This window comes from Empidonax traillii, unplaced genomic scaffold (genome assembly GCF_003031625.1).
Source record: "Empidonax traillii isolate 1590-97213 ecotype Southwest subspecies unplaced genomic scaffold, ASM303162v1 scaffold771:size604852, whole genome shotgun sequence".
Taxonomy (NCBI): Eukaryota; Metazoa; Chordata; class Aves; order Passeriformes; family Tyrannidae; genus Empidonax; species Empidonax traillii.
This window is the reverse complement of record NW_020955964.1, coordinates 442,130-456,351: the sequence shown is the minus strand read 5'-3', so window position 1 is coordinate 456,351 and position 14,222 is coordinate 442,130. Positions and strand designations below refer to the sequence as shown.

At 38.0% G+C, this 14,222-nt stretch overlaps 1 protein-coding gene across 1 annotated transcript in view; it reads left to right on the top strand.

Moving 5' to 3' along the window:
- Window positions 1-14,222, top strand: part of TENM4 (teneurin transmembrane protein 4) — a 268,706-nt gene that overhangs the window by 79,633 nt on the left and 174,851 nt on the right. The window contains exons 6-8 of the mRNA XM_027901301.1: window positions 903-1,073; window positions 5,937-6,151; window positions 12,725-12,935. Coding sequence (XP_027757102.1) covers window positions 903-1,073; window positions 5,937-6,151; window positions 12,725-12,935 — 597 coding nt within the window. The remainder of the gene's footprint in view (window positions 1-902; window positions 1,074-5,936; window positions 6,152-12,724; window positions 12,936-14,222) is intronic.

The window sequence follows — 14,222 nt, the reverse complement described above, 5'->3', positions numbered from 1 at the left end:
AAGCCACATTCTTTTGCTTTATATTTGCAAGGGGCAAATATTAGTTGTATAAGCAAATGATTTCCATACTCCTCATACATGTGTTTGCTCTTTAAGTAGTCTGTCTTGTTCCTTAACTTCACTTGTCTTTATGTAATGCCTTGAAATAGATTCACGTGTGCACTGGATGACTTTGCATGGCCCAGAAACCTACAGAGAGCTTTGCCCTGATATCACACAAATCTAGATGGTGATGCTTGTTTTCAAATCTCAAGGACTGATCTTTGATCTGAATAGCGGAAGCTGAGTTGTACCAAGGAATGTTCAGACACAGGCACTCGCTTTTGTGATGCAGAGCACAAAGGCATGTGTGCAAGATGGATCTTAAATTGCCTTAGTTTTTACTTGGTCTTAACAGGAAAACATGTCAGAGATGTCTGTAAGAGCTTCTGTGTCTAATGGATGGGTTAAAAAAAAAAAAAAAAAAAAAAAAAAAGAACCTTGAACAATACATTGTGAATACAGCAAAACAAACCACAGTGCGGTTCACTAGTATTTATTGGTATGTTGAGAAATAATACTCCTTGTATTTCTCTGTTCACCACATTGCCACCCCAGCCTTGGGAGCTTTCTGAAACACTGTACCTGGTTATGCTTTCATGCAGACCATGAGTCAGGAGTGGATCTGCTGGAAGAACCAGGGTGGATTGCTACAGGTGATCTAAAATGAGTTTAAGTGGGTGGAAAGACCTAGGGAGCTTGTATGGTAGAAGCAGCAGGGGCTGTCCAATTGCATTAATCCCATTCTTGTCCTAAAGCAATGACCACTAATAAGGCAGTGGAATGAGGATTTAGAATGTGCCCCTGTAGTTCTGAAACTCTCCCAAACAGAAAAAGATGACTTTTCTCATTGCTCACCACAGCCATGCACCTGTTTGGCCTAAACTGGCACCTGCAGCCGATGGAAGGGCAGATGTATGAGATCACGGAAGACACAGCCAGCAGTTGGCCAGTGCCAACGGACGTCTCCTTATATCCTTCGGGGGGCACAGGGTTAGAGTTACCTGACAGGAAAGGCAAAGGAACCAGTGAAGGTATGGTTGGTGTGTGTCCATGTTGTGAGTCTTCTGTCTGCCTCTAAGCTCCAGCCATCCAATCTCATGTTCCATTACCCTCAATGCTGCCATCAGCAGGTGCTTTTCCAGTCTTACATGTCTAGAACTAGTAATTGTTGGTCTTGTTTCCATATGTCTCTAAGTTTTGTACCCTTCTGATGTCCACTAATGCAATAAAACCGTGTGAAACCCTCCCCACACGTTCAAGGCATTCTCAAGGTGAAGCCATCTGTACCCTATCTCATAGGATACAAGAAGGCCATCATGAAAACCTTCCTTGAGGGGCTGTTTTCATGGGAAAACATTGTCTCATGAAAATTAAATGATTCCTGGAGTAGTGAATCAAGCTTTCTCTGCAGCAGTACAGAAATATTTCAGTGTGCCTGTTTGTTGACACTGAGTAGCAAATGTTTTGAAGACCAAAATGTTTATTGATAACTACTACACTGTGAGCTTTGACACTCCAGAGTTGGACATCTCTTTGCAAAAGTAGCCGGATAAAAGGCCTCGTTTCCACAACATACCACAATGTTGACAGAAATTAGTAGCAGCTGGTGGGCCCTAAATTCAGCAGCACCTTATCCAACAGCTTTACATCTTAGCGTGCTTTTTTTAGAGGCAGCAGTGCCAAAAGAACCTGTAAGCTGTGCAAAGTTTTATCCCTCCCTAGACTGAGCTGGAGAAATGAGAAATTCTAATTTTCAGAAAGCATTTTTGTTTGCGTATCAAGCTTCTCTATTCAAAGTTAATAGATTTCAGTAAAAGTGAAGTAATTGGCTATTTTTGGTAGTTATTTTGGTGGAAGAAGTTTTGAGGACACATAAGGTGGATGCTACTGTTCTGGCAACTCTCTCGAAAGTTTCCAGAGTGTTCCCTAGGCTTTGGCTGGGAGCCTGTGTTTACATCTAAAATTTAAATTAATTGTGTTTTTTTTTTTTTTCCTTTAAGACCTTATCTGTATTTATTAGTTCAAATAAAGGCCATAATTATTTGTGTTCCTTAAAACAGTGTATTTAGTGGTAACTGATGGCTGCCATCAAGTTGCTACAAGGAAAAATCAGCTAAGCAGGTTATTCTCAGCAAACCTTACTAGACAGTGCAGGAAGCTGCAGACAGCCCTGCTGTTATATTCAAAAATACTTCATGACAGATCTTTTTTTTTTCCCTTCTGACTTGCCATATGTTTCATTTTTAAATCATCTAGCTTTGATCTGTCCATTTCCTTTTAAAAACCAAAATGAAAATAAACGGATGTATCCAAGAGTGCCATCCAAGTGAAAGAACTCCATTTGATTTTATTTTCAGGCATGTTTGCAGTAGCATGAGTAGAAGTTTTGATTGCTGCTCTGTTAAAAGAGAATACTGGGAAATAGCCTAGTTACATCATTAGAAGACTCCTCAAATTAGTACTTCATATAGATATTAGGAAATCTGTAGGCTTTAGAGGAAAATATCTTGTCCTGACTAAAAAACACATCAGGACAACATCTTTGTTGCAGGAGTGACACTGTCCAGCCTTAAAATGCAGCTCTCTCCTCATTAGGTGGCTATGTAACTAATTCTGGACTAGCAGTGTTGCATGACTTCTGTTCTAAGCCATAATGTATGTGATTGAAATAAATTTTAAAAAGAATTGAAATGTATTTGAAAGTCTTCCGGATCAGAATGAAATAGGCTGCAATGTGTTAGAACATCCTTAGAGCTGATCTGAATGAATCATTCCCAATGTCTTGCCAACTCTCAGTAACAGTCCTTCTTTCTCATCTGTGTCTGTGCTCTAGCACAGCATTTACCTGTGTTTAAGCCCAACCCTGTTTACCAAAACACTTAACTGCATGCTTGCATTTAAGCATGTAACTAACTGTGACTGAAGTCAGAGAAATGTGTGCTCTTAAGTGTTTTGATGGGTCAGGGTACCTTCCTGTCAAAAATATAGACAGATTCAGAAAGGTCTGAAATTAAATAGTTCATTTTGATATCCAAAGAAATTAGGAACAGTTGCTACGGCAACTAAAAAGTTCAAGGTAATGTGTGGAAAGAGCAAAGTAATTGACAGCTCAATTAAGAATTCAGACCTGAAGTTAATTTTAGGGAGTCAGATATTCTGATTAAAAGCCAATTTCTGATTAGAAGCTGAAATGGCTTTTTTATTGTACTTTATAAAGTATCCAGTCCACAGAGCCTGATCTCACTGTAGGCTAAAACTGATGAAACAGGGATGGATTTCAGGGACTGAGTTCAGACTGGTGAAGAGAGCTACTCTTTGAACATCAGCCGCTGGCAAGGTGATACAACAGCTCTTAGGATATCAACTTCTCAGACATACATCTGTCCACCAAGAGGAGACATAAACTTTGTAGTTCTGTGTACAAAAAATTATTTCTGTAAGACTGCCTTTTGCAATCACAGAAGCATTTTTATTTGCATGAGCAAGCACTGCTCTCTGTACAGAATACATCCCGTGTTCATTTTCTCCAGCCTCTTGCTTGCATAGCAACATCTGTCATATTAAATTCTCACCTTCTTTTATTCACTCTGATGTACAGTCTTTATTAATGAACATGCAGGGGGCATATAAAATACTTCAAGTTTTCATCTGAGTGTCTGAGAGTCTATAAAACATGTCAGTAGTAATCAGAAAAATTATATACTTCATTTGAACCAAAACATGTGATATCTTTAGCTTTTCTTTAATAGAATCCTCTATCTTTTCATCTTTCAGTAATGCAGTAAGAAACTTCTCATGAAGACATGGAAACTGTTTCCTTTAATCCTGACAGTGTGAAAAGTAATTTTTAGTATGCCAGATAAATGCTATCAATCCAATTGATAAAGTAATTCCCTTCAGAATCAAGCTGATTTTCATTGTGCAATTGTAGTCTATCAGCATAGAATGATTCAGAAGGAATGCCCATTTACCTAAGCTGCTTCTGATTATCTCCTTTAATATACACTTCAACTAAAAAAAGAGTAAAAGGTCAGCAGATTTCCCCCCTTTATTTATAGGAAAGCGATGAGCAAAGATAAATGAGGATCTTGTAAAACTAACAGTAGCTTTTTTTTTTTCTGTGTGCACATATACACAGCCTTTGCGTATGCACCTTTTGTGCTGGTATGCATAAAACTTCTGCCACAAGATAGCAGAGAAATGAAACGTGCCATAAAGTCCTGCTCCAGCAATGCATTTAAGAACTTGCTTACTTTAAATCAGTGGTTAGTATTATTAGAACCAGAAGTTCTGCTAAGTTTTAATAAGTAAACAAAACAAAACAATTCCATCCTGAATAGTTAATATGCATGTCACTTCTATACTGATTTCCAGAGAAGCTAACAATTTACATCTGTTTCTCCCGGAAAGTTTATGTTGGGATGGTATGTGGAGAACTTTAATGAAATATTGCAATTAATATTATATACCGTTAAATGAAATATTGTCATTTGAAACACTAAAATTACATGTTCTACCAATCACCTTTTTCAACATGGCAAGTAAAGTCTGAGACTATTTGATTTGAATTCATGATAGAGGGGAACAGATATTTTTGTTTCCCATTTCTCAAATGTAGACTCTGGAAGAAAAAAATTCACAATGTGATTTTCCTAGAAAATACTATAAGTACTGGGAAGTTTCTTTCTCATTTTGTTAGTCTTGTTTGGTCTGTGAAACACAGAGTTGTGTTGTAATGGCATGGAGATGAGAAAACTAATTTATTTGAATTTCCCAAATTAATAATTAGTTCTTGGTGACATATTGCTCTCCTTACTAAAGCTGAAATCTTTCAGGTGAGGCTACTGCATACTTCTCAACTAGAAGTGTCCTTAATAAAGGCTGTTTGCTAAGCAGTTACCTTCTTCATTGTCCTTATGCCTTGCAGCTAAAGCTGTGGCCACTGGCAATAGCAGAGTCTGAAAAGGCATCATTCTGGCGTTTGATTTTTCATTCTGCCCCACATTCCCTGGTCTGCCTTTGGGTCCAGATTTTTCAAAGCAGCCACCTGTTTTGAAAGCTGTGAGTCTATGAATTTCTAACCTGGAATTTCTCAGGTGTGTTTTTTGGGTGTGCTAAGCTCCCTGCTGACTCCCTTGGACATTGCACCACGTACTGATTCCATTTGAATACCCAGGTTCTCCAACCTGGTGGTCCATTTGAGAAACAGATGCCTTCATTTGTCTTCTGAAAGAAAACGGATAGTCATACACTTTGCAGATTATATTGAAACCCAATTAAAATCTCTCACATTTCTTAACAGATATTACTCAAGTGCAGGGTACAATTTCCTTTGTTTTTCTCAGTCCTTTTTTTTATTTACCTTTTTGTGCACTGTTTAACAAACTTCAAATAATGTTACCACTGTCAAGAGTTAATTTCATAGAGTAACATTTTCCTTTCCTCACTCAGGCATCGTTCATGCTGCTGTTCTCCACACCACCATTCCACTCTGTGACATGTCTATCTCACACTTACTATGCTTCTTTTTTGTAATTTAATGGTGACTTCTCCATTCCTGAAGTTATATTTACTTAGGATGTAATATCAGATGTTTTATTCTTATCTTTGGAACATAATGGCACTCTCTCTGTTGTTACAATTTAAACAAAAGGCCATTTTTCTCCAGGTTGCTCTTCCCATGTTCATGTTTTCAAACAAAACAGTTACTGAAGCCAGAAATAACCCTGCCAGTTTTCCTTCCATAATCGTATGGATTGGCTAGACAAAGTTCTCAGAAGACTTCAGGACACTAATAGACTGTTTCTCAAGATCAGTGTCAGAGATACCAGTATGATTGGATTACTCTCAGGATCTAAGACTAATTCAAAAATTTTGTTCCTGTGTTTTGGCAGGAAAGCCCAGTAGTTTCTTTCCAGACGACAGTTTTATAGACTCTGGAGAGATTGATGTAGGCAGACGAGCCACACAGAAGATCCCTCCTGGTATTTTTTGGAGATCTCAGGTGTTCATCGACCACCCAGTGCATCTGAAGTTCAATGTGTCTTTAGGAAAGGCTGCTCTGGTTGGCATCTATGGCAGAAAAGGACTCCCACCATCACACACACAGGTAACAGGACCTTATTTTAATTAAGTAATAGTTATCTTAAATTGTATATTTGTATGGTGTATCGTCTTATTTCATCTATTTCTTTCAAGAATTTGTTGCATGCTTGCAAGATGTCAAAGATCCTTTATCCAGAAAAAGAGAATCAAGTGACAGTGGCGAAATTAAAACGCATTTATCTGTTGGGCTGTAGGCAGAGGCAAAGCAGGCAGTTGCCTAATTAGCAGCAAGCTTCCAGAGAAGGAGGAGGGTGTTCTGGTGCTGGTAGTCACTGAGTTACCAGGTGGTTGCTCCAAGCAGCATGGGATGCTACCTTCTCCATCCAGTGCCTTGCACAAAGGCAGCCACACTCAAACTGCATCTGAAAGAATTTCCTCTTCAACAGTTTCATGTATCTCAGATATGTCTCTCTTTCAGCCACTACCTTTCCCCTCTCATGGTGAGAGCAGCAAGGTTGGTAACTCTCAGGGGAGCAAGGTTCACTTTGATGCCGAACTCCCAGAGCCTACCCTTCACATTATGTATGTTCACTGTCAGCTTAGACTGACATTGGTCAGGGCCAAGTAATTAGTGTATAAGCAAAGAAAATCAACTTTACAGAAAGCCACCAACTGAGGCAGAAATCGAGATACAGTTATTATTCTACGGGACTGAAATGAAAGCAGATGCTTTTCTTAACACACCTTGACAAAAAAACACATGAAGAAATCACTTTCTGGGAAAAGCTATGAAGAATCATTCCCTTAAGTAAGGATTTTATACATTATTTTCTCTACTTTCCATTTCAGTTTCTAAGCTGCTCTTAACCAGATTGATTAATACATTAGGGCATAACACATTGGCAATGCAAAGTTATCCCTCTCCCACTTGCATCAGCAAATTATCAAAGAATTAGCAGGTTTATGTTAATGTGTCTTACCCTTGCCCTACACTATTAGATGAAAATATTTGAGATTTACAGAAATACTCTGTCTACTTTCTTTTTGAACAAACAAATATGTTTATTACAATCTCTCTGGTTAATATGGTATTTTCTGCATATTAGCACACCTCCAACGTATTTATGTCAAAGAGATGGCATAAATCTACACTTTCTCTGCCTACTTTTCTGCAGAATTAAAATCTTTTGGTAGGATCAGCATGTCATAAGTTCAGTGCCACAGTAATGCTGTTATTACCCGTTTTTAATCAATCTCTTTTCACAGAGAGATTCAAACATTTATAACTTAAAACTTCTGTGTTATTTGAATAAAAACTCAAGTCATGATCACATAATATTTACTGTAGATCAGAAGTTGTATTGATTTTATTTGTTTATTATCAATCTTAAATTTTGTTATGGAATGGGATTTGGAGTTATTACATGAACAGATTCAGTTTTTCAATAACAAATATAAAACTTAGCATCTAACCCCCAGGTTTATTGAACTTAAAATCTTCACATATAGCAGGGCACATGAAGCTGTGTCAAGGAAGGTTTAGACTGGATTTTGGGAAAAGGTTCTTCAGCGAGAGGGTGGTTGGGCACTGGAACAGGCTCTCCAGGCAAGTGATCACAGCACCAAACCTGACAGAGTTCAAGAAGTGCTTGCCCAATGCTCTCAGGCACATGGTGTATTCTTGGTGCTGTCCCGTGCAGGGCCAGGAGTTGGACTCAGTGATCGCTGGGGGGCCCTTCCAGCTCAGGATATTCTATGATACACTATACCCAACCACAGAAATGGTTTAAGAAATTAGCAAGCCTGCACCCACTTCACCATCACTGCTGGTCTTTCTGTAACATGATTTTTGCTGGGATATTCTCAGTGATTTCTCAGTGTCAGGACCTTTTGTGTTTAAATCAGCATGGTTGTGTATCAGTTGAAGCATCAGCTGAGAATAAAGTGTTGAATGTGGGATGTGGCACATGTTTGTCAGTATTACATGCTGGAAAAGGCAATGCACTTGCTCGGAATCCTCATAAGTGCTCCTTTTTGTGAAACTACTCATTTAGAGATGCCAAGTATACAGAGAAAGTCATCATCTAGACCAAAAATGACCAGAGGGGCATTTTTCTTCAAACAATAAAAAACATGGTACACTAATAGAAACAGATCACAAACCCCACCCTGTTCTGAAGAAATAATTTAATGAAGCTTCAGATTATTGAATCAATATTGATTTATTACCTTTTAATCTTTAATTTAGTTTGTTAATTATCATTTTTCCTAGATTAATTATTTTGTAAACCTGCTGTTAATTAAAGCATTGTTTTCCCTCTATATATTTTTATCTGATGTTTAATCTCACCACAGTTTATTAGTCTGAGGGGTCATTAAATAGGTAACCTGCTTTCTCTGTTGAAATATTAAACTTGTCTCTCATATTTTATACATATTACACAAACCTCTTCTTTTGCATAATACAAAGTATCTGCTGCACCCCATAAATCTAACCAATGAGTTATATATCTCATCATTTTTCAAGGAATTTCATAAACAAAACTTTGCAAAATGTGTGCTTAGAGCAGTATACAGTACAGAGCAGTACAGTCTCCACTAGAAGAATTTAATAAAGGGTCAATTATTTTTTCCCTAGCCTATTTGATGGCAGTAGTAAAGCTCCAGCTGATTATCAGGGTTTTTTTTTGTGTTACATAGTAGGATATTTCTTCTGTTTAGATATTTCTTCTTCTGCTTTATGAGCCTTAACATAGTTTATGCTGTTTCAGGATCTTTGAATTGATCCTAAATCTGTAAACCCCTAAATGTCATAAAATATTTGTGGCTGTTTGACCCTGGCTGAATGTCAGGTGCCCACCACAGCTACTCTATCACTCCCCTCCACAATTGGACAGGGGAGAGAAAAATATCATGAAAAACTCATGAGTTGAGATAAGGACAGGGAGAGAGAACTCACCAGTTACCATCATGGGCAAGACATACTTGACTTATGGAATTTAATTAAATTTATTACTAATCAAAATCAGAGTAGAATAATTGAGAAGTAAAAGAGATATTAAAAACACCTTCCCCCCACCTCTCCATTCTTCACACATTTAACTTTATTCCCGATTCTCTATCTCCTCCCACCCAGCAGCACAGGGAAATGGAGAATGAGGGGTACAGCAATATTTTTTTTTCCTTCCTAAATATGTTATCACAGAGATGACAACTGCTACCATTACTCATGGACACTTAACCATGGGCAGGTCCATCTTGGAGCTGGCTGGATTTTGCTCTGTCTTGGAGAGAAAAGGGGAAGCTTCCAGCAGCTTTTCAAAGAAGCCACCCTTGTAGCACCCTCGCTACCAAAACCTGGCCATGCAAACCTCATACAGTGTTTGAAGTCATATTTATCCATGCTAAAATAACAAATCTATTCCAAATTCTCTTTGGGAAACTTTCTCTGGCTGTGTTGATCGTGTTCTGTTTCAGGTTGCCAACAACTTTCGTCACTAATAAGTAGGAAAAAAAAGTAAGCTCCAACTTTCTTTAGTATTAGAAATAGATCATACAGAAGCCCAAAATAGTTCACTGTTAACTAAAGGCATTTCTTCTCATTTTTCTCAACAAATCATAATAAAAGTTACACAATTTTGTTATGGTCTATTAGATTTAATCTTCCTAGATTTAATCCTTTTGTAAAACTCATTTTAACCTAGGTCAAATTTTAATAAATCATAAATTTTAGAGATAGGCCATCACAGCCTGTGGAGAGTGTTTTTCCGTTTGTACAGTTTGAATTGATTAACATGGTATTTTATCTGTGATTTCCTTGCTGGCAGTAACTAATTGCCTATTAAAAATCTTTGAATGTATTAAAATACAATAAAGTACAATCCATTTGTGGCTCAATTAATATTTACAACTAGTAGCTAGTAACTTGGCAAAGTCACTGACATCTGCAGCAGCATCTTGCAAATATTTATAAAAATAAACTTTTGCTTTTGGCAGTAAGCCCAAGTAAGCATAACCCAGATTGGACTGGAACAACAGCAGCTCATAGTACCTGAGTACCTTGAAATTGTTTTCATTTCACTAAGCTTTAAGTATCTACATCTAGTATATAGCATGAAATGGATGCTTGTAAGCACAATCCATGGGACACTTCTTAGCTGTCCACTTCAGGATGAGTCAGGTTGCATCCTGGAAGTGTCTCTTTCTTAGCCTGAAATCCAGTGGTTCTAGAAAATTAATTCAGGCTGTCAGCATCCAGAGATGTCAGCACTTGGTGAGGTGAACTTTACCTATGGTTTCTGCAGTTAGCTCTTAAAAATCTAGTCAAGCTGTTCCATGAGGCTCCAAAATGAAATTGGAAATAAGTCATTTTTTCTCTTAATGGTTTTAACTTCTTCAGTTCACCTGACCAATGTGTTCCTTAGTCAAACTCAGCTCTACTGAGATGTTCCCAGCACCCACATATTACTATAATGTCCTGTGTCACTATCCTACTCAGCTGTGTCAGTCACGCTCACACTAAAATCTGACAAGGCATCAGTCTAGGCAATATCTCATGGGTGAAAAACCTTGTCCTGATATCCAATCTAAACATCCCCTGAGTCACCTTCATGCATTGAGTCCTGCACTGGCCATGGGAGTGAAGAGATCTGTACCATCCCCTCCTCTTCTCATGATGATGTTGAAGACCACAGTGACGTCTCCCCTCAGTCTGCTCTTCTCCAGGCTGAAGAGACCAAGTGCCCTCAGCCGCTCCTCATACAACTTCCCCTCGAGGCCCTTCACCATCTTCATTGCCCTCCTTTGGACGCTGTCTCATGGCTCAGTGCCTTTCTTGTATTGTAGTGCCCAAAATTGCACACAACGTAAGTGCAGAGCAGAGCGGGAAAATCCCCTCCCTCGACTGGCTGGAGATGCTTTACCTGATGCACCCCAGGACATGGTTGGCCCTTTTTCCCAAAACAGAAGTGTACATTTTTTAAGTACACGTGTTTAGAATTTATACTTATATTTTTAGATTTTATATTGTATATTTTTATGGTTTATATTTACAATGTATTTTTTCAAACAGAAGCTCTGTCTCTGGCAAAGCTAACTTGGATAGACACTCAAAAGGAATGACCCTTGCAGGTGTGCCAGATTTTACATTTGCAAAAAGATACTTTAGCACCAAATCTGAGATCTATGTACTGAAATACATAAAAAAAAATATAAAATATTAAAGCAAGGCTCAAAAATAATTTCTAGTAGAATGAATATTTAAAGATACATAAGTAGAATAGACTAGGGACAAATTTTTCATTTCGTATGCAAGCTATGTTATATATAGCTTATTTCTCAAAATGTTTTTGGAAATAAACACTTTTTTTTTTTTGACTTAGTAACTTAACCTTTTTAACTTCACAACTTTAACTTTTTTTAAACTTCTTACTTCTCCTGCATAGGAAACAACATGTCATCAAGTCCTTATCTTGGTTGACTTTGAAGACCATACCAGATGACTTAATAATATAACAGGCACCCAAATTTTGCTACAGTAAAGTGAAAAGGGATAAACAGCCTAAATATTGTTGCCACACTCAGCCAACACTCAGTAGCCATTCAGCACAGCAACATCTACTGGTTCGGAAAGAAGTAGTGTTGTTTCTTTCTGCCTGTTTTCCTTTCTCCTGATAAAAATTACAACCCTATTTGACCAGCTGGATGAGAGAGGTAAAACCAAGTGAAGTCAGGGAATAGAAAAGCTGAATAGTGCCTCAACTGCTAGATTCTGCTAGCGAGGTGTCCTGGTCATCTAAACACATGATAAAAGTCAAATTAGATAAGGTTCACTTAACATTTGTGATGTCTGCTGGGCTTGTATCTGCCTCATCCCATTAATATAATACTAGACAAACTAAAATTATTGCAGAAAAGCAGTGGAAAGATATTTAAATAGGGAACTAAACATAGTTCTAATACTAGTAGCAAAAGCAAAGCCATTGTTCAGCTGAAGTAACCCTGGCAAAAAAGAAATACGTCCTTTTGAGGAAAATTCCAAGAGCCACTCCTTAAACGGCACTTTTCTACATTATTTGTCTCTTTTACATCTTCATTCTCCCTGATCTTTTAACCACTTTTGCTATTGCATTAAGATAAAAAACCCTTGTTGGCTAAGCAAAATCCTTCTGCAAAACTTCTACAAGGATTTACTTTAAGATACTTCTTATTTTTCCTCCATGACCCATAGCAATTCTGGCAAACAACCAAGTTAGGCTAGATATATTTTTCTGTCTTCTTTTTCATGTTGGGCAAGGCACAAAGAAGGCAACAAATAAGCTTCTTAGTGTCATACAGTGCAATTAAGTCATGGTCTCATGTTTCCCTACCTGTATTTCTACAAAATGAGAACACCTCAGTAGGGCCAATGTGCCCTAAGTCACATTTTAAATTAAGATGATTTCTTGATTAATGTAATTACAGAAAAAATGCCTTCATATACTAGCTATTTCCAAAATGGTTACTTGGGGATAGTCCAGGAACATAATTGAGTTACTAGGAAAAGTCCTGTTTATGGTGCTTCTGTAGACCCGGAATGAGAGACTAAGCTTGAGGAAGTCTGATACACATGGAAACATCACTCCTTCTTGTGTTTCAGTTTGACTTTGTCGAGCTCCTCGATGGAAGACGCCTACTGACACAGGAGGCGAGGAGTTTGGAAGGACCTCAGCGGCAGCACAGAGCTTTTGTGCCCTTGTCCAGCCACGAGACAGGATTTATCCAGTATTTAGATTCAGGAATATGGCATTTAGCCTTCTACAATGATGGCAAGGAATCGGAAGTGGTTTCTTTTCTTACTACTGCTATTGGTAAGGATTTCCTCTATTATTCCTAAGTTCCTACATATGCCTTGAGGCCAGGTATTAACGCACATTCTCAAAATGCATGATGGCTTTATGTGGTTTTGGAGAGAATGCTTGAAGGGGATTGTATTTAGCAACAAGCTAAGTGCTCTTAGGCCCTAAATGTTGTGTAAGTATTTTGTAGGCCTCTTAAGTAACTATAACCATAACGAGATCCTGCCCAGTGCCAAGAATGGTCTGCAAACTGGAAAATCCCTGCTTTATTTTCTTTCTTTGATCTTCCTTTTATTTAGTTGGGTTTTGTTGGGTTAGTTTGTTTGGTTTTTTGTTTGTTTCATTGGGTTTTTTATCTTTCTGGAGCAGAGGTGCAGGAATAATTGAAGCACAGGCAGCAGCACCATGCCACAGTTTTGTGTGCAGACAGTCTTGCTGTTGAAGACAGTCAAAATTACTCAAGCTGGAGTTCAGGCAGAGTGCTGAGGTTAAAACTCCAATAAAGAGCACTGCAAGGCTTGGTTGTAGCAGCCACGATAACAGGAATCTCTGTTTATCCCTGCTAACAAAATGAAGCTGAGATTGCTTAAGAAAAACAAATTAACTAAAGAGGTCTCTCGACTTCTCTGGCAGTAAAATGCTCTGCCAGTTCAGCGCACAGGCACGGATTTGTTGTCGTCCAAAGAGGAAAGGATACTGCCAGTGGGTGCCTATCAGCACACTGAGTATTCTTCTTCCACCCTGTAAATATCAGAATCTGTTTCTGATTCAATATTACTTAATTTTAAATTTAATTGACCTGTTGAAACTGTTCATATACCTAAATTCATTTGGTTGTAATTCAAAGATTACTCCATAAAACTAGCAGTCAGCTTTCTTCTAGCCACAGTGATTGTTTAATGGACTTTTTTTCTTTGCAGAAAAAAGCAGACTCGTTCCAAAACTACCATTTATCCCTCTCCCAAAAGAGGCATTGGTGTGGAGTCTCAGCTGTCTGCAGTAGTTACCTATGAGCTATGGGCTGTAATTTGTCTTTGCTGGTTAATTAAAAGTGCAGGTCTTATTAAAAAAAAGTCATTAAGATCCCAGCATTCCATTTTAGCACTAAAGTTTATCTAATGCAGAAGTGGAAACTGCTGTAATACTCAGTGTTAAATTTAAAACTTGGAAATGCAGTGTTTAGTCCTGTTCACAGTTGAGCAACACCAGAAATAGTTGTATGTTAGCTTGTGAAATTGAAGTCTTACTCTATAGAATGTGGATTTACTTTCATTTAGTTTGCTTTAGCAGTTTGATTTT